Below are 27,060 nucleotides of genomic sequence, written 5' to 3' on the forward strand. Positions count from 1 at the left end.
CTATGCGAGATAATTATAGACATTCGAGTCATCCTTATCACGGCACATGTACTCACGTTCAATTAGACTTTCAATACGCTTCTTCAAATCCACCGGTTTTACAGGAAAACGAAGTTGATTAAACAGCTCTGAAATAAGCAACTGATGTGCAAGAGATTTTCGCGTTTTCATGATACGAACAACAGCAGCGTCAATTTGATATTGTCGATCTTGAAATATTTCCTCTTCTGTTTGAGCACGTTCCACAGCCTGAAACATGTATCATAACTAAGTATTGCAAAACGTTTCAGAAGGCAAAAATTTCGACTCTGACAGTGAAGATTTTCATGTTGGTATAGAATGCACGTGAAGTACTGATAAAAAAAGATCTGATGAAAAGACTAGAATACCAAAAATTAAATTGTAGATGTAAAAATTGTAACATTATGTATGAAAGTTTTCGTAGGAAGGGCCAGGAATAGAATCAAGTCATTTGATAGTCCAAAAAACCTTAAGATGGTCTTTACAATATTTTTAAGAATTTTTTAGAACTTAATGAATCGACTGAAATCAATTTGTGATCCCGACAGCAATGCTTTAATTTTTCCATTATTTAGATTTAAAAAACCCTTAAGATGGTCTTCGCATAAAACCTAATAAAACGTTTATTTGCGGAAACATTGAAAATTCTAGAAATAACCAACCGTTTCTTTCATCTGCACTTGACTTATACGAATTCTGTACAATTTTTCATTGCATTCCGGATTAAATACAAACTGATCATTATCTTTGATATCTTTGCCGCGCGGTATTTTCTTTAAAACTCGCAATTTCCCACAAGCCAAAGACTGCATTGTTCTTTCTAGTTCATTCTTTTCTTCAAATTCACTTCTTTATAAAGAATTCGACTTCAAACGTATACAAAAATCTCCGAAAGACTACAAACACATTAGAAACCACTTTAGCTGAGAGAATTTCGATTTCTTCACTATCAATTTGAACTGCACTACTTTCAACTTATTTTGTATTTCTTTTTTTTTTTTTTTTTTTTTTTTCTCAATCTGATATCTTTTTATTTTGCTTCGTTTCTTGTCCTTAATGAGAGGCAAAAAAGGGAAATCGTTGTAATAAACTGAAATACGAAAACATTACTTTAACTAAAAAAATAATTTGAATATACCAATTTTAGTTGCTAATTGAATTTCCTCAAATGTCCATTCTAATTTTTCATTGAATAGCAGAAGTACTAGCGCCTGGAACATTGTAACTTGCAATTCCTTCACTACCTAAAAGTCCATAAAATTTGGAGGACATCACCTACATACAGAAATATAACATAAATAATGCAACATAGACGTAAAAAAATATGTACATTCATTAAGCATATCACTTTTCAACAGCGCTATAAGTGCGCACTCGAATCGATCAAAGATATAACCATAAAAATCAGATAAATGATTACATTAAACTGAGCCCGTAATAATAAGTGAGCCAGACTATGTTGCCACTGCAGCTTGCGCCCATTGTGCTTTGAGAAATAGAACTGAAAATTTTCGATGCAATAATTATTATAAGAAATTACATAAAATCTGGAAATCCGGAAAAAAACATACATTTTGGAAATGTTCCTGATATTCAGCTAAATTTGGTGGTATTGCAACTTCCATATATTCATATGTTGGCCAGTGACCCATTGTTAATACATTAACGTTAAATTCGATCTGGTTTGTACTGTGTTTTAGAATTCGATCAGGATCACCATGTTCCATATACTGAAATAGCAGATAATTCAAATTCAACGTTAAAAAAGCAGCTCGAGATCAACTACTCCGAAAAGGAGTAAAATGCAGGAAACAGGAAATTCAATTGGTAGAGATAAAAAAGGTTAAATAAACTACAAGAGATATAATCGATTAAATAAAAACCTGTTTAAATGATAAACCAAGATCTTTAGAAACTTCCATATCTTTAAACATTCCCTCTAATCGTGTGGTAAACGCCGCACCACATTCTGTAGGTGAAAATTTCTGATAATTTTTATTGGAAATAACAGAAAGCAATAATTTAACAAGAAAATTTCATATAAATGATATGATTTCTCTAATACGAATAGCAATACCGGGTCAAAGTCGAAATAGAGGAACAGGGAGAAAGTAAAATTTTAAGATGTTAAAACTACGAAGCCAGAACTACGAAAGACGCTGCAATATTTGTTATAAGAACCAAGATAACACCTTGCTTCAACTTTGAAAGCATTGATTTTTCGGCATCAACGGATGCACTCCTTCCAAGTAATAATCTTTTTGCAAGATCCTTCTTATAAAAGGCCTCGAAAACATCTTTACCTGAAAGTAATGATCGATAAGAATGAAATATTAGAAGATCATTAAATAAAGTCGATGTTAAGAGAATTTATTCACTCCTAAATAAATAAATGAAGCAAAATAAAAATCCTTTTGCATTTTATGTACTTTTTTCTTACATCTCCATAAACAGTCACAAAACTCGATACTAAAAAACTTTTCTCATTTATGCTACGTGTACGAAGGCTCCAACTTCGGTTCTATTAGAAGCAAATTTATAATTCGACGTTAGTTAAATGACGCACAATCGAGAAAAAAGAAACACCATTGACTCTACAGGTTTTAGCAAAAATTCGAAAAATAAATACTTACCTTGTATGAATCTAAACAACACGATAACCTCATCCATAAGATTTTCCATTTCTTCCTCTGTAGCTCCTTTATTTCCAGATCGCAATTTACTATCCATAAATTTGGCTAAAATGCAAATAATTTTGTCTCATAGGAATTATAATTCCTTAGAAATGAGATCTTTCTCAATAAATCTATTCCAAAAATCGATAGTTGCTAAACAATGCGGAAACAAATACGGAGAGGAAAAACATAAAAAAAAAAAAGGAAAATAAAATCAATAATAGCTCAATCTACTAGATATTCCACATTAAGAACTTTTCATAATCCAGCGTAGACTTTTACAGTTAAGCTCTCCTGTTATTTTATACAGCATTTTATGAATTTTTATTTAGGGAATCGATAAGAAGCAAATGTGCGCTGCAAGTCTGACGCAAACCACCAGATTCCCAGAAGCATACAACACCAAATTAATAATAAATAATAAACCAATATAATCCACTTACCAACCAGTTCAGCTGGCTTATTTGGTCGAGTGTTAATGAAATAATCAAATGAATCTTTCTCCGCCTGAATAAATTTTTCGTTTCGTTCAAAACAACTGAAAATTTGTCGATTTTACATGCCAAAGGACGAAGAGTAATGCAAATACACGATAAAATAAAAACGTAATCAAATACACTATCGGTGATGCGGAAGCAATAATTGTTCAGCACTAAACTACCACCATATTCTATAAATCATGTGGAAGTAAGCCTAAACTAGGACTGTTGAGAAACATAACACCACGCCATATTCCTCAATGAACGACGGTATCTAGTTATTTCTCCAACAGATCGACAAGAATTGAACAAACAGATTTGGATAGTTCAATTCATCAAATTACAAAATCTCCACAACTCCATGAAGTTCAGTGAGAGGCTTCAAATTTTATTGGAACCCATAATAAGCCTATTGTTCTAGACTACCTAATTCAAGCAGAGGATAAAAACTGGTGCTGAAGTATCAAATCACCAGATATCACACTAGGAAAAGTAGAGAAATAGAAAACCTGTCTACAACGTTATCCAATTGCCTTTTCATAACCAACAAATCAGCCACTAATGTTTTATCTCTATTCACATCCATCACCAAAGCTTTACCAACTTTCTGAAATATTACGACTCAGCTTCTTGAACAAATGATGTCTGGGCACTCAGAGCTTTCTGCTAGTTTACTTATCCAAATAACCATGATTGGCCGATGAAATAAATAAGAAAATTTCTTTAACTTAGAACAATCGCTTTCAATGCCTTAATTTCCTTCTTTGCACTTAATTAGGTTCTACGTTATTAAGTGACAAATTATTTGCCACCAATCTCAACTACAGCAATTTAATGTCCCTGTTACGGGAGGCACAGACATAATCTCCTAAAATTAAGCTTAACTACTAATAACAAATGATTTTGAGCAATAAAGATTCATTCTTCTGTAAAGTAATGCTACTAAGAATCAAGAACAGAATTTCCCCACTATTTACCTTGACGTAAGAAGCAAACACGTTTTTTAAAATAATGAGTCCATGTTTTGTCCTTGACACCATGTTATACATTAAACTTAAATCATCGCATTTGTTTTCAAGCAGCATTTCATCTAGGCCTGAAAAAGTTATTTCGTAAGGAGCAAATTATTAAAATTATTAAAACTAAACAAATATATATCTGAATCAATGCTGCTTTCTCCATTTCCTTTAATTCTTGACGAAACTTTTTTCGTTACAAACAAAAACAAAGTACCAAAGTAATTTAATACACAGTGGTAACGATCCGAATAGAAAACGACTGAGTGAATAACTGAAATGATTTGAAGAGAATAGAATGAAACGCTGAAATAAATAGCTAGCTAAACAAAATTCAAAGGCAAAATCACCTTTATTTATAAATGATTCCATATGATCAGAAATCAAGCATCTTTCTGTAACTGCTAACAGTGGTTTTCTTGTTGTAAAATCCAAATAATAATCAACGCGATTTGTCTCTTCTTCTAAACGCTTCTTTACATGCCTTAGGTAGACAGGCACCTAAATTATTTTCTCTCTAAAAAACAACTAGAAATCAAGAATAAAACAATATAAAAATTTACACAATACCATAATACTGCAAAGTATAAAAAAAAAAAAACAATATTATACCTCAAGACTCTGCGACAGATGACGTCCTTCCGCTTCATATAAAGTACATGTAGTTTCAAGAAACTTTCTTTCAAATACCTCAAATATTTGAATCTGCATATTATATACTGGAATCTATATACAATATATATTTATTCATTTTTTTTTAAAAAAAAAAAAGATAAATAACTTTGCTTGTTGTGATTTCATTTTCTTAAACTATATTATTATCTAGAAAACGTAACCTGAAATTAAGTAAAGGAATCTGAAATTTGTTTAGATTTAATCGAATGCAACTGTATAATTTGAAGGAATGAAATAACAATACATTAAGCAATAATAAATGATGGGGAACACATTTTTAGAAAAAAGAGACATAGATTCTGGTATTTAATCAATAGCGAAATGGAAAAGAAATTGTTCCACATCTTTTCTTTTTGAACATCAGAAGCATTCGAAGATCAAATCAATCGAAAATATCTATTCCACATGTTATAATCGTAAATGATCTTGATAGCGTATCAGTCTATCGAAACAGGCTTTGAAGCTTATTGTGAAACTATTTTGAGCCTATACACTCATTAAACTGCCCGTAATTTTAGATATTTATTCAGAAAAACTCGAAGTTCACCTCAGCATAAACGCGAAGGCTTGTCATCATACGCAATAGTGATTTAATTAACAGCCGATCAATCTACAAAAGAGATTATCATCAGCGCTTTCAGATTATGTTAGCATAGAAATCTGGCAAATAAGATAAACCATGACATGATCTAATGTTAATCACAAATATGCATTTGTCAGCTCATCATGCAAAAATTTATATCTGCTTTATCAGCATTTCATTTTTTTTAGAATGCTCTTCTGAATAAGCACTAGTGAAAAGACCACATGAGTTTGACAAAGTGGATGCACCATCATTCACTATTTAACTAATAAGTTATGAGCAAACACGAATTAAGAAGCTAAATGTTGAAACATAATCACAAAACTAATTTCAAATTTTCCAGTCACCACTTAGTTCCATTCAAATCATTAATCAATCTTTAAAATTTGAAACCCTTTTATTTCATCTTTGAAATGAAATACCATAAGAAGAATCCAATTCCATCCCCCATATACTCGTCAGCTATATTAAATAAGACAAACTCACGTGTCCGCCTTCTCTTTCTTGTTCAATCATCTTCAAAAGTCCATCAACTGAACGTTTTCTTACACTCTCATTATTCATAACTTCGTCACGGAAAATTTCCAATCCCATATCCCTGAGAAAAAAAAAGAAGCAAATAGTATCATAGTCAGAATTTATAATGTCATTCTGTAAATAATATCATCCCATAAACGATTGATTCTGAGAATTTCAAAACCATAACAAATTCTAATTTCAGTATTATATGATGTAAGAGGCAATAACATGATATATATTAAGCAAAAAATACTAGTCATCCGTTTTACCAAAACAGAGAACATGTTGTATTATAGGACGTGCACTATAATCCACATGTGCAATAAACCGAGCTCGCAAAGAAGGTGTAATATCATTGCATGTAGTGAATCTTATGAAACAAACTAGCTAACATTTAAATGATAAAAACTAGAGCAATCTTGCTGTTCAAACTTTTGATAAAGTCTGACACTTCTTTGGTTGCAATCTATCAAGTAAAAAAGAGACCAACAATGAAAATATGAACTTACCACAAGGAAATAACAGTGGGATTATGCAAAACGAATGTGCGATCTAGATAAAGAAAAACACTGCGGATATTAATCTGAAATAAATAAATACATGTATTTAATCATTTAATTACTTAAAGATGGCTCACGTCAGAAAACGCCGTATGAATCGTTACATTTTTTCAAGTTTGGAACCAGCACAATAATAAGTAATGGAGAATACAAATACTGTATCATACGAAATAAAAAATGTTTGAGTAATCATTAGAAATACTAAAAAACATTTCAAAGTATGCCCTGAACAGCTAGTCGATCAATCTCATTTTAAACTCTAAATAGCCAAATAACTCACCAATTGTTCACAATATTCAAGCCAAAGAACATTAAGATTGTGAAGGAATAAAGATGTGGAATCAGAAACATCCAACAAAATGTGAAGTTCTTTTACGATGTATGAGAAAATGCACGTTTTTAACTTCTTATATATATTCACCGCTGCATTATTTGTGCATAAAAACTCGACAATCTGAAAATTTACAGCAAAGTTGACATTCTTTAAATGCAATAGCTGGATTTATATGAAACCGATCAATTAGCAATGCTCAGATATTAGGAAAGCAGACCCATGAATTTACGAATTCACCATTACCCACCTCATATAACTGCTCCAAAGATGTTTCTGCTTTCTTTTTTTTCTGTATTGAAACGACAGCTTCTTCCAATGGATGCCATTTCATTTCAAACGGATCGCTCTCCTTACATAATAGACGATCTGAAAGCAAAAAAGAAATCTAAATTAAATAAAAAACCTTGAAAGAACAGAAAGATACAAGCGATATCTGTATTTTGCTGCTAATTATTTATGCATGCCTTGGTACGGTTCAGCAAATGTTAGCTAAATGAAGTAATTACAAACATTAATTTTTCCTGACAAGAAAAGTAAAAGTTTTAATATCACATTATGCAAGTTTTTCAAGAAGCAGAAACGGTCAGCAAATCATTGTCATTTAATAAATTTTGCATTTTATAAGGACTCATAAACTAACGTTTGAAACCATGTATGACTAATTTTCTGGCACTAGTCGGTTGTGTGATGTCACTTACAACAGAATGACCATTTTTGTGAGGTACGCTAATACGATGCTGTCCACTCTTCTCCCGTGCCGTTGATGGACCAGCAACAAATGTCGCTGGTGATGTGAATCGTACCGTATTCTTTCCCGAACGGTGGTTCGAGGTTGAAAAATTGGACGGCTGTGAGGAATTCAAGGTGCTTGTAGTATCGCTGTCGCTACTTTCTTGTGTAACCGTTTCATCCATAGCTACTACCGATGTTGTTGTTGCTCCTTTTCCTAGCTCGGTCTTCAGACCCGCCCTTGTCGACGAAGATAAACTGCTGCGATGACGTTTTGATTCCGGTGGCTATGAATAACAAAGTTTCACTTTAAATTAGTCCATTAGTATTGTTCTTTAATCTATAGTAGTTATGTGACTTCCAGAGATAACTTTCCACCCACTCATTACTTACCCTTATTGACAAGAAAATATTTTGGTAATGTTGGGATATCTTAAGATAACTTAATGCTCCAAAATATACCATTTTAATGACAGTAGTTATGATATTAAATACAACTTCCAAAACAGTCAAGGGAAGAAGAATGAATATTCCTAATTATACTGCTTAAAGTAAATTCGTTTCTGGTATCCATGAACAGTAATTCATATCCACCAAACAGAGGTTGAACAATTATTTCATTCGAGATGGAGAAAGATGGTAAAATACAAAATCTTCCTTCTTTTTCCCTCTTTATCAAAATATCGAGCAAAATCTAAATGCTGAAAACTAAAATAATGCAGAAATTCATAAACAAAGAGAGAAGAAACAGGATAAACCTTGAATTCGTCCAAATTTTTGGGTTCGGCAAGCAGTGAAGAGGAAGTTTTCCTTATCGCCTCTTTTCCTGAAAATTTCAGACCCATTTTTTTTTAAATCGGAAATGCTAGAAGTATCGAATTTTTCTATAAATTCCTATATCATTAAATGCCATGACTGATATTCAGTGTTAAGCATTTATAATAGCAAAATTGATCATGATCACTCACAAGACGAGTGTTTTTCATTAACCACTCTGAATAACTACTGATCTATCCACTTCTGATGATAGTAAATGCCAATTTCAATACTATCATCACTACTAGGAAAATTCGCTGCTGAATGTGGAAAGTAGCACAGCAGATAAAAATTATCAAGCAATGTTTAAAATATTCTGCAAGTGATACGGTATGGTAGATTTTCCGTATTTAGTTTTATAAACTATGGAAAATTTTATTTAATGCCAGATATTTATTATGCTCAAGTCATCGAACTCCACACTTCATACAAGATAACGAATAAAACTTACTATCTGCCGATGAGTGTTGTGTTTCCGCTCCCGGAATAAAAGAATTAACCGGAACCGAAGACGATGACATATAAACAAAGCGCCTTCACCTAAGCGCAGAAATTGTTAATCTGCAATACTTACAGAATGTTGCCAACGAAATCCTGCAAAAAAACTACAAAGCAGTAATTTAACAAAATTTAAACCCATAACTAGATTTTTTTCAAGCCATTTCAAATTATTAAGAAATTTCCACATGAAAATGGTGCTGGAATTAAATTCAAATTAAATAAGTTAACTTTACGATTAACTGCTATGTATAACTTTTCAAACAGAAAAAAGTTCACGTAACATTATTAAGTCCTTTGTAACAACCACTTTATTATGTTTTAGATAGCAGTGCGTTCTTTTCTCATTAGAACACTTCCAGAGATACTATTTGGAGAGACACAACTACTAAAATAACATTTGGCTGTAAACTAGGTTATTCAGTGAAAAATATTAAATTACACCATAACTACCTCAAGTTAAATTTATCAAGAGAGGCTATGTCATGGTGACTGTATAACTGACAAGCAGAGAAGGAGGCCAGAGTCCTTAATCATCAAGCAATGCGATAATTTCAGCACTGCGAATGAACAATCATAATCAGTTTGACGGACTAGTACCGCGTATGGACATAATCATAAAGAATCTACCGACAAATCAGTATGTAATCCTTTCTACTAAACCTACTGATTAAATTCGACTGTGAAGTTTATCATCGGGAAATTCGTTTAAGATGTAAAGACCTGAATTTCAAAAGATCTCTCAGCAGCTGTTCTATTCTTCCGTGAATCTTTGATACTTTCCAGAATTAGAAAACAAACAGAAAACCACCCCACCTCCCCACTTCTCACGTTTTACCCCACCTCACTTCTCGTCACACCGGACGTAACGGACCGCAGGCCGCAATATCAGTCGGAAAAGAAAAGTATCGGCTCAGACGTAACTTTTCTTCGCCGTCTAGGTCCTTAACCTTTTCTCTTCCTCACCCTCTCCATCTCCACATCTTCCTCTCCTTCTCTCCCATTGATTCTTATTCTCAATAAGCTTGCGGCTACTTAGCTGAAATATGATTTGTCGCAATATTTTATTTTTGTGAAGAGTCTTTCCCGTCCCATATATATGGACATCCGTGTGTTTACGTGGTTCTTGTTTGCACTTACCTTAACTAACTCGGAAATATATTTTTTTCATGCTGCACACATTTTACAAGTGTATTAAGTGACTATGATGAAAGCGCTAGTATTGTCACAGTTGACACTCACTTCATTAGACCACACCCGACAAGCTGTATAAGTTTTCCAATACATCATCGAGTGATGTATGAGATGTGTGCGTGCGTCCATGTAGGTCACTATGCAAGTGCATATTTTGCTCGATTCTTCTGGAATGGATATTTCACTTCTGTGCTTTTACCATTTTGATGAAATTTAAGTTTAAACATTTTTAAAATCAACTTTTTCAGATTAGTATTTAGAGAGATTTCATCTGATTAACTCTGTACTGCGAAGTACCAAACAGATGGCAACAGCTGGATTAGAAGGTATATATTATATTCGGTTCTATTTTTGTCTTCAAAGTTTCTCATAAATTTTCAAAATTTGTTGACTTGATTATTTTGTTGACTGATTTTGAAATTATGTTTGATCCTTGGCGTTACGTAAAGAATATTCTTGCTGTAATTTCATTCATTGTCTTCTGAAATATATCTAAATTGTAACTGGTGAGCAAAAAATGAAGAGTAAAAAAGTATTGGTGGTGATAAAAAAATCCGGAGAACTGTTTCATCATTTTTGGAATTGGAAGTATGCTGTCCTTAAGAAATGATCTATTTTTTCCAGCTCAGTATTGAAACTAATGACATTTTGAATGAAGCATTTTGTAAAAATGAATTGGCTATTAATTAATTGAATTAATTCAATAAAGTTGTTAATTAACTCAGAACCATTTGTATAATTTTACTTGTGGAAAGATCAAGTTGACTGATAAGATCTGCCGCAGTGTTTGGTTTTTTGTTGCTTTATATCAGTGCTGTTAAGAAATTCAGTGAAGTGTGGCTATTATTAATAGCACAGCTTAATGTTGTGTAGATTAAGCAATCATTGGCATCCCGGAAAAAGTTCGCTATACCACTCGTCCAAGCCTTTATCTTATTTCACATGACTCACATGACGTTCCATTCAAAGATCGATATCAAAATATAGCAAAGTAAATGATGAATAAAAAGCAAATAATCGATAAAATCTGGTGAAATATTAGAGTATTGATAAATTGAGCTTTTCTTCACATTATAAAATGAAATTTGCTAACTTATTTACTATTTATTATTTGTTCTTATTGCGTTGTCATCATGATTGTGTGCATATCGCTTATTGTGCCATTATATTCTTTTTATGTAACAACGTTGCTAAATTGTGAGTTTTAATTATGTTTTTTTGTATTTCGTAGCATTTCGTAGCAAGCAAGTTACGTAAGAAGTCATTTGATGAGATTATATACATAATCAAAAAGGTGGCCAGTTACTACAAAAAATTATGAGATATTTAGAGGTTAACAGGGATCGGTAAGGATCAGTGGAAGAGTTAATTAGTGACACTAATTTATTGCTCAGTTATATTTTTGGGTTTCAATGAACAGAGTAAGATGACATGTGTACTTATATATTGAATATATTTTTAAATTAGAGGTAAGGTCGGGTGAAAAAATGAACTTTTTATTTGCTAGATATTGTACTAATGGAGTGTCAGGAATTGTGATGTTCAGCATGTATATACAGATCTTCGTTCACGAAATCAAGCTTTATTACAATCTAATATCGATCTGAGATTGTAAGAAAAGCTTAATCTGTTTAGCTATATTGTTATTTGAAGATTTCTAGCTTATTTTACAATTTCCTCGTTTTCTTTTCATGTGCAGACCACTTTATCTGCTTCTTTTCTTGCCGCTCTGTTTTCTCGTTCTCTCTTTTCCAACTTTTCTACCTTTTTCGGTGAAACATTTTGTGGCGAAATGGTAGAATAAATTAAGCAGTAATTTTAGTTTTAGATAGAGGAGAGCAGTGGCACCAGCTGCCAGATTATTATTGCGTTTACTTCATTTATTTATAGCTTTAATTGGCCAGCAATTAGTTGTACTGTTTTTTGTATATCTGGCGTCTTTCGGGAGTATTTCTCGTTCAGTTCTAATACTTTTAACTGTTATCACTACACTGTGATGGCACATTCGTTTTTGCATGGTGGTTTCATTGAAAGCTGAACATATTGGATGGTGAGGAAATCTTTTCAAGATGTGAGTATATGCATGAATAAAAGCAAAAGTGGTGTGACGTAGAGATGAAGAAGGAAAAGGAAGAAGTGAAAGGTACGTGGAATGATAAGTCATTCTTACAATGATAATGATTAAATTTGATTTATATTATTTGATCGTTATACCTATCCTACCAGTTCATTGTAAAGCATTTTGTTTTGTAGACACGTATGTATATGTAGAATGAGGGCCGCTGATAGGAGAAAGAAGATGCGGGGGCGGTGGAATTGTCGTACACTTCTCTTAGATTCTTTCAGGTTTTTAATATATTTAAGAAGGTGTACATATGAACATATTCCATAGGAAATTTGTACTTTACAATTTTAGCACTGTGTGAGATACTGATGCTTGTATGCAGCGCATTTAACTTCTTCATCCGTCTATTAGTGATTTGTTGCTCTGTATTTCTTATCTGTGGGAAACGTTTTTTTAAACATGGAAATTATTAATAATTTCATGGAGGTATTTTCATGGTTATTAACTAGTTAAAAAATTATTGTTATTAACTACTTGTTTTTATTTTAATTATTAATTAGTTTCTGACAGAAAATGATTAGCCAGTTGTTTTTAATAAAATAGATTAGGAAGAGCTTAAAACGTGGTCGTACTGGTGCTTTAGGAACTTCTATTTACATAATACCCAAGTATTTTATCGCTTGTTGATCAGCAAAGATTGTGTGATTAAGACTGTTCCAAAATTAACTACTTAAATGGGATGGGATGATTTCAGTTGGTCGTGATTGCTCTTTTTCTCCAGAGTCTCGAAAGCTTTATTGAATTTTAATTCATAAAATGACGGAGTCCTGAGTAATAAGATGATTGTTTGGTCGTAATTAGTCATTGACTTCGATCCAAGAAATTGCATTATTCATTATTAGTCATGGCTGCATTCTTCGTCTCATACATGTTATTATTGCAAAATAAAATAACAAAGGATGGACAATGCTATGATTTGCAAATCGATTATTATATGCCAGGAAATTTTTTTTTTTCAGCACAAAAATTTTTTTCTATATGCTGCTCTAACTGATATTAATGAGATTACTTGTGATAACTCCGCAAAGAAATTTATCTTCGGATGGTTAGTTTTAGAAGACGAGATTACTGGGATTTTTAACTCTGGAGGATAACATCTATCGGAATTGTGAAAAAAGCTCATGGTTAATCATTTCGATTTTGATATATTTAACCTACTATCATGCGCTGGCTGTTTCAAATTCTTATTCTGGTTCTAATAGCAAAGTCGTGGTGAAAACTGATAATACCCAGCGCTATTTTCTAGCATTCTATCCATTCACTTAGTTGCAGTTATTGGTAGTGTCAGTTTTTTTTTTTTTTTTTGTCCAGAATCTGAAGTGTTTCCTTTGTTGATATAGAGTTTCTAGGAATATGTGCGCAATCCCTATGAATTATTTAATTCGAAGTATGGCATTAGTGTAGAGGAGAAAGAAAATTCATTCAGTTTACCTGCCGGAAACTAATATCGTGCTATTGCCAATTTTGATCGTCTTGAAAAAACGAGTTGTTTTTGTTGTCCATAGTTTGTTTTTATTAAATACATTCAGTTCGTAACATTGTTTGCTAAGTGGATCAGGTAATGCCTCCCAAGAGACCACCTCCTCCTCAGGAACTGTTCACAGACCGAAAATCTAAAGGAAACACAGTAATTCCCCAAGAATTATCTTTGGGAAGAAAGAGAGATACCAGAATGCAAGATGCTATGGATAGATTTGCCGATGAACTGAACAAATTATCGGATGACGAGGAGAACATCGAAGGTCGGTGGTCAAAATTAACCGTCGTAAATGCTAGTGTTTTCATGAATCAGTACCTACAGTTGTCCAGGTCTTACATCTTTCTAAATCTATTTTAGACAGTCTTAACTTTTATTGGTCAAAAAATTATGTAATATGTGTTCTGTTACATTCCCAATTTAATCTGTTTAATTTGTATTATGATTGTTGTCACTGAACATTTAAAATTCATTGTTGTTAATGATTTGAACTAAGTCACAGAGAATACAAAGGGTAGAAAAAACATTATGAAATTGTTGTTTGTTGATTTCATTGTATTCCACTATTCTTTATTAACTTGGTTTTTTATTTCTGAATGATTTGAAGATATACGAGTGTTAGCAAATTCGTTTAATGTTATCTTAATGAATAGTGTCTTGTATAATGAAATTAGCTTCTTTTTCCATGAGATGATTTCAAAATTCTCCTATCAGTATATGTCCTGAGAGTATTTAATTACTTAAAGCGGTGCGACAATATATTAGTCACAGTTATTTGACCTGTTGTAATTTGCAACAAATTCATAGCCTAAATTATTTAGTATTCCTATCATGTTATTGGTATATTTTTCTTAATATTTTTGTTTTATTTAACAAGCATATAATTTTTCAGCTGGTGATGAACATTTCATTAATGGTACTCCAGCTGAACTTAGTGAAGTTGAAAAGGAATTGATTAGAGAAGAACTAAAAAAGGTATGTTTCTTTTCATAATTCGCTGATGTTATTGAAATTCGGTTCATCATGTTAGCTCTTTACTGTCATTTTAGGCTAGAGGTGCCAGTAATTTCAACAATGCAGTTCAAATGAATTAAGTTATGAGAAGTTTACAGTCTTAAACTTCCCATTTGTGACATGATATTGAGGTTGATACCAGTGTCTAACATATAATTTATCTTCTTTTATGAAATATAATTTATAAAGTCTTTAGATGTTTTTTTTTTTTTTTCAGCTCCTTAGTTTATCCACTCCCTGAGTTTGTTCTGAATTGTAATATTTTTTCAAATATTTATGGAATTAAAAGATTTCAGACTGAAGAAGAAATCAATACATTACGTCAAGTACTGGTTGCACGCCAAAAACATGCGAGTGATTTGAAACGAAAACTGGGCATTTCACCATTTACTGAATTTACTGCTGATATCAATCACTCGTTGCAGCATGTTAGAGAATCGCAAGCGTAAATGTTTTGTTTGAATGAAAGATTTCTGAATTTTTCAGCAGATTAAATCCAAAAGTAATGTGCTTGTAACTGCTGTAATTGAGATAGTATAGTAACGCTTATTGTGGCTTTTACCATTAAACTGTATTTTACTTTTCCTACGTCCTCGTCATTATCGTGCTATATGATTTTTTGAATGGTGCAACTTGAGCAGTCATTTAGTGGTTTAGGTATTTCTTTTAATTAGTGTTAAATCTACACATAATGGTTAGTCTAAATTCTTTTCAATTATTTAGAGCAAGATTTGTGTGAAGTTTAAAAGATATGCATGTAGTGTCATGTGGATAATTTCTATTTCAGGTACCAAAAGACGTCGGAAGTAGTCACAGGTACAGCGGATACTGTAAAAAATAAATGGAACGATATGCGTAATTCATCACTGTTCAAATCATTTGAATCTAAGCTAGGAACAGCATACACGAATGTAAGATATTCCTCTCATACATCATAATGTAAGATATTCTCATATATGGACTTTCTTTCCTTCAAGTTTTGAGCAGCAGGCTTTAACGTAACTTCTGGCCATATGTTGGTTTTTTAAAAGTTTTTAAGCTTGTGGTATATATGTCTCTTCCATTTCAAGTTAAAGGTTTAAGATTTTTTGACATTGACTCAAGTACTCTCTAATTTGAATTCAACTCTAGTCAGACTTTAACCTCTCATTTCCTTTAAATTAAACCACTGTTTATCCTTTGTATTTTGCTTCACAACATCTCAGAGTTGCAATAGTAATGGAAATGGATAGAAAATGGTAAGATTTATTGGAAGCATTAATTTTATGTCAGTTTGTGTTTTTGCTCATATTGCTTGATTTTCGTTTTGCTTTAGCTTGGAGAATTTTTCTTCAATCGTGAAAATAGAAGTAGGAAACTTTTATTTCTGAAGTTTGTATCAAATTTGATCGGGAAAGAGAAAAAGGGATGAGAAATGTTTGTGTTATAAAGCTATTCTAGTTTCACTGTTCTGCTTTTTTTATTTGCAACTACTCCTTTGAGTATCCATACCTTTGTAACTATATGTAAAAACTGTTGTGTGTAAATGCAAATTAAAATGTAAAAAAAAAAGCCAGAATATAGGATGGGGCAGTCTTCAAATGATTAATAACTTATACTGTTTATTTATTATTATTATCTATTATATTCTTCAGATGATGGATAATATCTCAGTAGTAATGCATTAGAAACGGAAAAGTTGTGACTTGACTGTTTGAATTGTTTGGTTGTAGTTATTTGTGATTATTTTTATCAAAGTTTTAGGCCAAAATTGCGGCGTCTACAAGCATTGACCAGATTTCGGGAATGGCAAAGTCATCATCTGGGGCATCTAGCCAAACTGATCCTACATCACCATCAAATGATAAAGTGCAACTGTAATGTTCAGGTTTGTTTTGTACTTCATTTTTTTTTTTTCTGTTAAGTTTTCGACTTGAAAAATACAATTGAATTGAAAAAATTACAATACTATTCTCTATTTTAAATGAGAATTTGAATTTGCTAAAATATTGCTCATGTTCCGTTTCGCGGTCATAGCATTATGTGGTTCTTGGGGAATTGAAATATTTAGTATATCCAACAGGATAGGAAGCGAATATCATTATTTTTGCCTAAGCAGGGAGTGTTTTATATGCAGTGTTAATCCATTCTTATTGTACTTGCATAAAGACAGTCAAAAATCACTTCATCATGGAGGATTAAATTACTTCTGGTCTTAAATAAAGTTTTATTGTTTTGGTTTTTTGTTTTCTTTTTCAGGATTTCCTGGCTCTGTCACATATATTTAGATATCGCTGGTCTTCCGTCAGAAAGAGCAATTTCAATAAAGAATAATTTCCATAACAAACAGTTTTATCTTTCTTGGTACCAATATCTCATACTTTATGCTATTCATCAATCATTCTTTCTATTCTCCCCGTCATTTCCTCTGTAACGTTCCGTAACTATGTTTTATTTCATTTTCAAAAATGTATTTTCAATTGTGCCCCATCTCTTTTGTTCAGTCTTTTTTTCTTTCTCTTATATGACAAATGGAAATTTCCGTTTCTTAAATTTATTGCTTTCAGTCTTTTTAAAGATTAATTTTTGATTTGGGAATGTGGTGTTATAGCAGGTATCAACTAGTGGAACTTTGGATTAATAATCAAACGTTAGTGGATTATGAGTATCTGGCATAGAGAAAGCGATTTTATGTTTTAAATTATTTCATTTCAATAATAGAATATGTGATTTAGAAGGGGATATTTCCATATTTTTTTGGTTAGAAAAATTATCTGATCAAGTCTCTAAGAACGAATTGAGATCCACATGGTAATGTTGTCTGTTACATTTTCTTCGATAAGGCTTCTTGCCCACGGTTAGCCAAAGATATACGTAGACAAGCAACAAGTTGTACCGTATTCTTTTTTTTTTTTTTTTTTTTTTTTGTTTTAGGGCTAACTATTCTGACATAATGTGGTTAAGTGAAGCAAGCCATTTACAAAATTCAGGAAAAGTTGTACGCAAAATTCCTACAGAGTTATTTGAAACACAGGCTAAGGTGTTTTTAAATTTAAATGATAATAATAAAGGTTAACATTTATGCACAGCTAAGAGTTCTCGTAAATTTACTTGTGGTTATGAAAATAAGATATAAGGTTATTAATTGTGCCATGAAAGAGAAAAAAGAAAACTTCATTTCGAACATAAGTAAAACTGAAGGGAAAAAGTAACTTTTAATGGATAAACTAATTCACTTCGTGTTATAACTTTTCAATAGTTCTGTAAAATTCCCCGTACGATCCCTTGAATTTTTTATATTTCAAAGAAAAGAGTAGCTTCCGTATAAACATTTTATCCCACAAGGAGCTATAGCATCATTCCATGGAAATTTTGCTACACGTGAACCTTTCTCTTCTTTTCGTAGAAGGATACTTATTCACAAATTTTGTTTTATACATATTTGAATGTTATATTAACGCTTTAGTAGAATACTGTACTGTTTGTATGGATTATTTTTTCCTTTTCCTTTGAAGTTAAATAATAATGGTGAAGGTTAGCATTTGTTTACAGCTTACTCATCGTTCACTGTGGCAATTCTTTCAATGAATACTAGACAAAAATTTACCTATGAATGTGACAATTTCGGGACAGATAAAAATTTGGTGTATTTGGAATTATGGTTATTTGAGATTTGGAAGAGAAGCATTCAAATTTTTATCTTATAAATAGCATAGTTTGTTCAATGAAGCCTAACTTATTATTAATTAGATTGAGTTGAAGACGGTGAAGTCGGGTGGTGAAGTTTAAGATAATAATTGAAGAGAACTTTTGGGGTTTATCCCAATAATTCTGTCCGAAAAATGAAAATTAGAATTTTTTTGTCCTATTATAGCTGAAATGATAACCAAGCGGAGGAAATTTATTGTTGTTGAGGTACAGTGGTTGAAGCACTATGTAATGTAGGGATTTTCGTGTAAATGATTTCTGTTGTTTTCAGAATTATTCCTGAAAACAGTATTTGACCCTTAGACCTTTCTTAAGGTCTCGAAATAGACAAAGTTCCTGTGTAGGATATTATTTTTCCACGAAGTATCATATATTATCTTGAATTCAAAATAAAATTTTGTCTTGAAAAAAATACTAGGTGAAAAAATTTTAGAATGTTGTAATTGTAAAATTATTGCAAATATATTTCAGTAAAGTTTCTCAGAGTTTTTCATATAAATACTAGCTTGCTTCAGATTTCATACTTTCATCACGTGGTAATACGTCTGGTAAAATTAGCTAATAAATTTACTATTATACTACAAAAATCCTTACTAACCTATCGATAATTTAATTCAAAAATGCTTATTTCATCTCTTCATTGTTGCTATTTTTTCAGTTTCCGCCGATTTACCAACTTTTCGAATCTTATTGTGAAAGTCAAAACCTGGTTCTGGCTTAAACTTGCAGTAAATAACTGAAGCAATCTGAATGGTGTGCATCTAAACGCTGCTTAAAAATAGCAAATGATTTAACGATAAGCATTGCACTAAGTTTATCTGGTTAGAGCAATATCAAATTTATTCAAAATTTTCATTTTCATTAATGTGAAAGAATTAATTTAAAATTGACTTATAATATGTTCAAATGGACATGTAGATATATTTAAATGATAAAAATTGTTTCGTAATTCTGTATTACAATAATTAAGCTGACGTTAACAGCAATGATAAAAACAACGACAACATGTAGAGGTAGTTGTCTCCAACAGTGGTCAACTGACAAGACTTCAAGCATAAACAATAATATATGATTGATTTGGCGAATAAAAAAGAAAACTCTCTAAAACTTTTGTTTTTTTTTTTTTTTTTTTTTTTTTTTTTTAAGAATTAGTATTAAGCGTAATTGATTAATAAACACTCTTTTTAATTATTTTGAAATATTATAAAATAAACTGAGTAAAAGCAAATATTTGTTTATATTATTCAAATAAAAATGTATAATTAATTAAATATGTCTCCTCGTTTTTCTTTTTCAATGCTTCTTTAATTCTTTATTTTATCAGCTTTCTCTTTCTAATTTGCAACTGAATTATTTATAACTATTAATCATAACCAAAGCTTCTTTCAATTTTCTAACATAAATTAAATGGCAAAAAGTTATATTGAAGTTTTTCGAAATTTCTTCTATCAAAAACTTACATTAGAAAAATTTGAGCAGCTGACTTCCTTACCTACTTTTTTCCTACTGATTTACTTGCCGATTCTTTTTCTGTTCTTCTTGCTGATTAGTTTAATAATCAAAATGGCGCAACAACTACCTGATCTGTTAGAAAACATGTGCAGTGGAAATTATATAATAAATGCTAAAATATAAATGGCTGGAGTGAATTGAAATTGATGCAGTCTTTCTTTTTTGTTTGCATCAACAAAATTAGAGCATGTATTGTATGAAATGAAAGGCAGTATATTTATTTATTTGATTAATGAAATTGAAAGAAAGAAAAAAAGAAGTGAAAATGGCACAAGAGATGATGGCACATGCTATATTACATGAGAGTAATATATTTTCGTGTAAATTCATAAGTAAAAATGAAATGATAATCAAAATTTCTCTTTAAAGAAAAAAGAAGAGAATGATATCTTCTTATTTACCCATTTATTTAATGTTTATACAGCTCATATCACTAATAAAATTAGATAATTCCGATATATATCGGTACAAACGAATCAAAATACCTGCTTGAGTAATCGACTTATAAATGCGTGAAAAGGAAGTAATTAGAGGCTACAATGATATATTACTGTATAATATAATGGCAATAATAAGTAATTAGCTTGGAACAATAAAAATTGGTGAGCTTTAATGAGATTTATTGACTTCATATAAAATTTTTTAGAGATTTTCAGACTCCAGTTTTATTTTAAATCATATTTTATTTCAAACAAGCTTTTATTTGTGAGTGATATGAGTGATACTTTTACATATTAGCATAAAAATTTTTCACCTTCCATAAGTTATAGTTAAATTTCCTGATTAAACACTGCGAAAACTAGCAGCATGACAAGAATATTATTATAAGATTTAATCTAACTTTTATAAAAAACTTTAACAAATTTTGAAGTCAGCAAGAATGAGTAGGATTTTCCTTGTATTATTACATAATTGATACAAATAACAAATATCTCAAAAAATGACCTGACCTCTCAACTTAGGTAAAGCAAGGAGGACATCGATTGTTGTCTCATTGAATACAGCTGAACTTATAGTTAAAACGATATGTTTAAGTAATTACTTTTAAAGGGATCATTTGTGGAAATTGCACCTTGTCGTAACCTTTCCAAAAAATTAAAATTTTTTAAATTCTTAAAAAAAAAAAAAGATTTAAATTTTTATGTGTAATAGAAATTTCATAACTTAATACTTAGTTTTTTCATCATATTTCAGTTTAATTCAATGAAATTTGATAAATTCGACAACAAAAAAAAAAAAAAGTGAACTATAAATTTTGAATAATGCATATCACACAGATCATATTATGTAATAAATATACATGAGAACACTTGGAGAAAGAAAAAAATAAATGAAATTAAGAATGAACCCGGCAATAATATCCCGTTTCTTTCATGTTTTGCATATTTTTCCAAAGAAAAAAACTGGAATGAACATCATTTTTTTCTTTGATTTTTAAAATCTTTCCGGTAGTGAAGAAATTATTCCGGTAAATGCGTTATTTCGTCTAGTTAAACTGACCATTGTTGTTTCACTTGGGATCGTTAAAGTTGAACTTGGTGGCGTAAGTGATAGCATACTGTTACTCTCGCATTTCATCACTTTGCAACATTGCTTATCAGCATGACAGGTAATAAAAGTTTTTAGTGTATACAATGATTTTGCTTGCAAAATTACCAATATTCCACCATAAACTAAACTTGTAACACCTGAAATTCCTTAACGCTAATCAATAATACTATCATTTAGCACCGCAATTTCATTATAATAGTTCTGTAACCATTATCATAACCATTTTCCAATATTGTATTTAATTCAAATAGCAAAAATTTTAGAATACTAATATTAACATAAAATTTCATGCTTTCTTGCACTGTTATAAATTTAAAATTTTCCAACTTTTTTAAAAATTTTCTAATTTGAAATTTGGAAAATGGTTACTTTTAGATTGCACACTAGAAAACTGGAACAATGAAAGGAATAAGATAGATACTAACCGGCAGCTAATGTTGTATAAAAGCAAGTCGAGAGGCGGAAGTCGAGAATTGATATTGACCCATCTGGTGATGGAAATCTTATTTGAAGATTTTTCGGCACAAAAATAAAATAGACGAAATCAGCTGATAGAATTAATATGCCAACAATGACAACTAATTTAGCGAAATTGTGTGGTACCAAGCATAACATTAAAACTTGGATAATCCAAAAAGCAAATGCAGTCCTGAATCAAAGAAATTGTATAAATCATGAAGTGAAATGCTTATAATTTGTACAGTTAGTTAATTTAAGCTGTATCTATTGTTATTTATTTAATCAGTTTAAATTGGTACCATCGTAGTGCTGGCATTTTTGCTAAGTGCTTAATTTTTTATCATAAAATTGCAAGAATGAAAGAAGAAAAATTCCTATAATTTGTCAATTTTAAATGAAATAATGAAATTTGAAATGAAACTGAAGTGACAAATCGTCTATTATATTACTTGTTATATTTTACTCCTTCAGATTTTTGTTAGATTATAATTAGCTGCAAAAAATTAGTCGAACCTTGAATTAATACAGCTCTTTTTTAAAAGAAAATTTATTTTTTCCATTTCTTAAAAGAAGTGGAAAAGACATTTCTGTATTGCCATATAAATATATCTTAGTTCAAATAATTTTATAAAAATTAAAATTGATCAGTTTTTTTGCTTCAAAAAGTACTGCAAATTTCCATGCCTCTACTAAAACTATCATAAATAATGTTTAATTTGAAACGAAATCAATTAGCTTATTCTTTAGTATTATGAACTTTTAAAAAATAATTAAAAACCCTTTTAATAAACAAATAGTTATTACTACTACGTCATTTTCTCTGCGTGTAGCTTTCTTATAATTTCTTATAATTAAATGTTTTTAAGCTATAAATGTTATGATAAAAGAATAAATTATTTTTAATTAATATATTCAATGCAAATTTAAATTAATATACTTAAATTATCGAATATGCTAATGAGTGCTTGAGCAATTAATCACCAACTATTCGCTATTAAAATAATCTGGGATGACTTAACTTTGATCTCATTTTTTTTCTTCAAAATTAATATTTAAAACTTCTATAAGAAGTTTATGAATAAACCCTACCATAGTAAATATATGGTATAATGGCCAGTAAGACGATATTGTCTCCCCCAAATAAATCCCGCTCGATCCACACTTAAATATTCGATTACTTTCAAAATTGGATATGGTAAACCTTTCTTTAAACTTTTCTCTAATTCCATTTCCATCGACAATACTGCAAAAAAAAAAATTTCTTTTTTCAATAGTGTGTTTACAAATTTTTGATATACATTTTCTTAAATACGCATTTGTAACTGACTAATGAAAATAGATCGATTTTATAATTTCTGCATCTAAACCGATTATAATATTCATTCATCATTTTTAGATTTTCATGTATTCCGAAAATAGGGTGATAATGAAAATTTCTAAAAATAAATGAAGCTTAGTTTTTTTTGTGAATAAAACAAAAGTTATTCCGAAATTTGAAATCAAACTTGAAAAACATAAATTATTTTTTTGGCTTTTTTAGTAGGTTGAATAGATTTCTTAAGTCTGTTTTGTGGAATTTGCTGGAAGCTATTTCTATTATACTTTTATTAACAGTGATAAAAGAAACAAGTTCAAAATGCTCTTAATTTTAATGAAAATTTTTTTTGAGTAAATAATAAACCATTTAGAAATTCAAAGCGTTCATTGTATTTCAAATCATCCAATGACTTGTGTTCTTTTTCAGACGTTGGCACACCTGAAGAAAAAAAATAAGGCTAATCTTTGTTGATTAATTCCAAAGGTTCATTTTTTCTTTTTAACGTTTCAAATGCTTAATAAAGTAATTTTAGTAAAGAAAATAGAGTAATTAATGACTGATTTTGTTATAAGCAATTTTAAAATGTTATTTTTAATCAAATATAAAACGATAATAAGTCAAAAATATTATGAAATAATTTCTAATTATCAAAAGCTTTTAAAGATAAAATCAGGAACTTTTGATACAATCTTAAATAGTTTCAAAAAAAATAATAATAATAGAAATTTTTGGGAAATTGCAAAATATACTTGTAAGGGTGACATTAAGGTGTTTGAGGCCCATACGTACACCAAGGATAGCATTCAATTTATCGGTTGTAAATGCTCGATAAGGTGAACAAATTCGAATGCTTCCCTGATGCCAACTTGGATGATGAATACTTACTAAAATTCAAAAAAAAAAAAAAAAAAAATTTAAATTAACTTGAAAAAAATTCCAAAAAATAAAATTAAATAATCATGTTTCAACTTATCTTCAAGCTACTATTGCTAGCTTAATTATAATTCATTAAAACCATTCCTTATTTGACTTATAAATATATATATTTTAGTCTTAAAAACATTGTGCCAAATTAGATGTAAAAGCCAGAAAAACAATTGAAAATGTTAAGCGATGTTAGTTTATATCATTTTATAACCATTTAAAATTTGAAATTAATTTTGTTTATTGGTCAACTTGAAGTTATCACTAAATGGCTCGAAACTTTGAAGTAAATTTACCATATAATATTTTAATACTTTCCAGTTGCGATAATATCCTTATATTGCCGTTGTTATAAGAGAAATTCGAAATTTATCATTTTTTTTTTCTCTCGAGATTAGGTATAAAAAATGAAAATAAATAAAACAAAATGCAATTATCGTTTTGTTACCTTCTCTTCAATTCATAAAAAAAAGAATGATTTACAAGAATTAGATATTATGAAAAGAATTAACAGTTGATTTATTCCTTAATCAGTGATTATTCTCTGATAGAAGGATATGTTATCAAATTCCGTATGAAATAGCAAATATGAACAGGTTCAGTAAACAAATAATTTAATAATTGTAGATAAACAATATGTTAATTGCCATAAATTGCTATAATATTGCTATCAGATAAGAGATGTTTGTAATCAATGTGTATATAAATGTATATGACGATTTAAAATTTTTGAAAATTTTTTTGAAAAACATGATAGGATTTCAGAATTTTAAAAAAAAGGAGCAAAAAAAAATAAATTTTATTAGTTTACAATTAATATATCAAAAATTGTTAATTTTATTGATCATTTAATTCAGTAATTATATGAATGAAATTGACGGAAAAAGGAAAATTTTTCTAACAAACGACAAAATACAAAAAATTACCATAAAGTATATTTATGATTCAAATATAGAAATATTGAATTGAAGTTTTATATTTCTAAACAAATTATTTACTTTTTTGACAAATTCGCACTCATATACCATAATGCTATTTCGTGATATTGTAAAATAATTATTAATGCAGAATTTCGTTAGATGAAATTCTCCTACTGAAACAAAAATTGAAGTTTATTGTAGACCATTAAAATTTTTAATTACATTTTCTTTTTAATTAATTAATTTATTTATTTGTATTTCTTCAAAATTTTTATTAAAATCATGTAAATGAAGAATAGGAAAAAGAAAAAAGAACATACTTTTCAGTTTTTCTTTATTTATATAAAAATTAATAACTTTAACATAAAAAATATTCGATTTGTATCAAGAATCCTGCATTTTTACTTTAAGTCACACTGCAATGATTAAATTAAGATTTAAATTTAGAAGAAAAAGTGCAACCACATTTATTGAAATTGAAATGTAAATATTAAACTTAATAGTATCCAAAAGGTTCATTTCATTTTAATTAATTATTTCATTTCTTTTCTTTATCACTAATTAGTAAATGAAATGCAAAAAATAGTTTTTTTGAATTTTTAATTAAATTATGTAAATCAATTAATTGTTGTTTGAAAAACGGAATCTCAAAAAAAAGTTAAGATATAAAGGGGGGCTGAAAGAATGGCTATGATATCATATGGATATCATTTCGTCCCATTGTAGTTTTATTTTAATTAAAGGTTAATTATCCAACTATTAGTGCAACTTTTAACTAATCATAGAAATGGTTAGTTGAATTTTAATTTTTTTTTAATTAAAAATGCTTTGGTGACTATAAAAATAATTGAAATCGTTTTGTCATATCTTTTTCCTCACATTATTTAATAATGGTATGATTAAAATGATGAGTAGATTTTCCGTTTAAAACAAGATTTCAGTGGATAAAGACGAATGGACCAAAATGTTTATCACATTTGGAAATCTCATCATTTCTAAAGGTCTCAGATTTTGCTGAAATATTCCTCATATTTTATATCATTTTATTCCATTTCATCAATTATTTTAAAATGTACCAAAGGATAAGAAATGAATTATTTCTGCAACAAAATTCATAAACTTTTTTTTTATTTCTAAATTTAATGTTTTGGTAATTTTATTAGCTTAAAATTGATGAAACAAAACTGATGAATCATATTTTTTTCTACAATACCTGCAATGAGAAATATGTATTTTATAGACGAAATGGTAGTAATAACTTGTGAGTACGATCATGAATTTCACTATGTCTTATCACTTATTGTATTATCATTAATTTGATCCATTGTATCTTATTAGCTAGATTATTTTATCACTATTAATTTTGTTTAATTTAATGATATGAGACTAAAGATATATGCATCCATTTCTTTGATTAATTAATATGAACTGAATACTAATAAAGCATATGTTGCTTATAAATATATCACTAAAAGAAGAAAAAAAGAAGGGAAAATGAAATACATAGCTTTGATCAATTAGATGAACTATATTACATATTAGCATCATATTAACATTATACCGTTACTATATGAAATTATTTGTTATAATTAATTTAATTCAAGTATCACAGTTTTATACTACTTACTATATTATGTTTTTTTTTTTTTTTATCTCATTTCTATCAAACAGAAACAATCTAAAAAATCTTTCCATGTGATCGTAATAAAATGATTATTTTGTTAATGAAAAAATAGATTTAAACTTACTTAAGATAATTGCGCCAACAGTAACACTCAACATGAATGCGATCGTTGATGCGATACGATAATATCGCACACCGGGAAGAATAATTAGAAAGGCTATAAATGGTATAATAAATATTGATGCTAAAGCAAAAATTTGTAAATCGAATACCACAGGCGTTCGATTTTCACCAAACCATGTTGGATCGCCATTTTCCCGAAATGCATCAAACCAACCAATTCGATGCAT

The 27,060-nt window shown here is 29.8% G+C and overlaps 3 protein-coding genes across 5 annotated transcripts; 1 reads left to right on the top strand and 2 right to left on the bottom strand.

The window, feature by feature from the left end:
* Positions 1-8,928, bottom strand: Bma-cul-4 (Cullin family protein; the record flags this gene model as incomplete). Its single annotated transcript, XM_043075073.1, has 21 exons — positions 1-249; positions 684-856; positions 1,160-1,265; positions 1,442-1,522; positions 1,593-1,751; positions 1,905-1,990; positions 2,214-2,324; positions 2,655-2,759; positions 3,140-3,234; positions 3,685-3,782; positions 4,153-4,271; positions 4,542-4,692; positions 4,804-4,881; positions 5,414-5,476; positions 5,936-6,047; positions 6,478-6,551; positions 6,809-6,982; positions 7,110-7,228; positions 7,503-7,878; positions 8,350-8,417; positions 8,859-8,928. 21 exons carry the CDS (start codon positions 8,926-8,928, stop codon positions 1-3), a joined length of 2,667 nt encoding a protein of 888 aa, XP_042931007.1.
* A 1,475-nt stretch (positions 8,929-10,403) lies between these two features.
* Positions 10,404-16,575, top strand: Bm3342 (the record flags this gene model as incomplete). 2 transcript variants are annotated; one of them, XM_043075074.1, is made up of 5 exons in its annotated part: positions 10,404-10,425; positions 14,594-14,676; positions 15,012-15,160; positions 15,503-15,626; positions 16,459-16,575. In XM_043075074.1, 5 exons carry the CDS (start codon positions 10,404-10,406, stop codon positions 16,573-16,575), a joined length of 495 nt encoding a protein of 164 aa, XP_042931008.1. The 2 variants fall into 2 exon arrangements, with proteins under 2 accessions (XP_042931008.1, XP_001896505.1); XM_001896470.1 differs by lacking the exon at positions 10,404-10,425 and adding an exon at positions 13,786-13,966.
* Positions 16,576-21,348: 4,773 nt separating this feature from the next.
* Positions 21,349-27,060, bottom strand: Bma-doxa-1 (Uncharacterized protein; the record flags this gene model as incomplete). Of its 2 annotated transcripts, none has more annotated exons than XM_043075075.1 (6): positions 21,349-21,602; positions 21,891-22,114; positions 23,014-23,167; positions 23,606-23,680; positions 23,992-24,126; positions 26,835-27,060. In XM_043075075.1, the coding sequence occupies 6 exons, from the start codon at positions 27,058-27,060 to the stop codon at positions 21,349-21,351; spliced, it is 1,068 nt and encodes a 355-aa protein (XP_042931009.1). The 2 variants fall into 2 exon arrangements, with proteins under 2 accessions (XP_042931009.1, XP_042931010.1); XM_043075076.1 differs by having other exon boundaries at positions 26,835-26,868.

This window comes from Brugia malayi, assembly GCF_000002995.4.
Source record: "Brugia malayi strain FR3 genome assembly, contig: Bm_v4_ChrX_scaffold_001, whole genome shotgun sequence".
Lineage (NCBI taxonomy): Eukaryota > Metazoa > Nematoda > Chromadorea > Rhabditida > Onchocercidae > Brugia > Brugia malayi.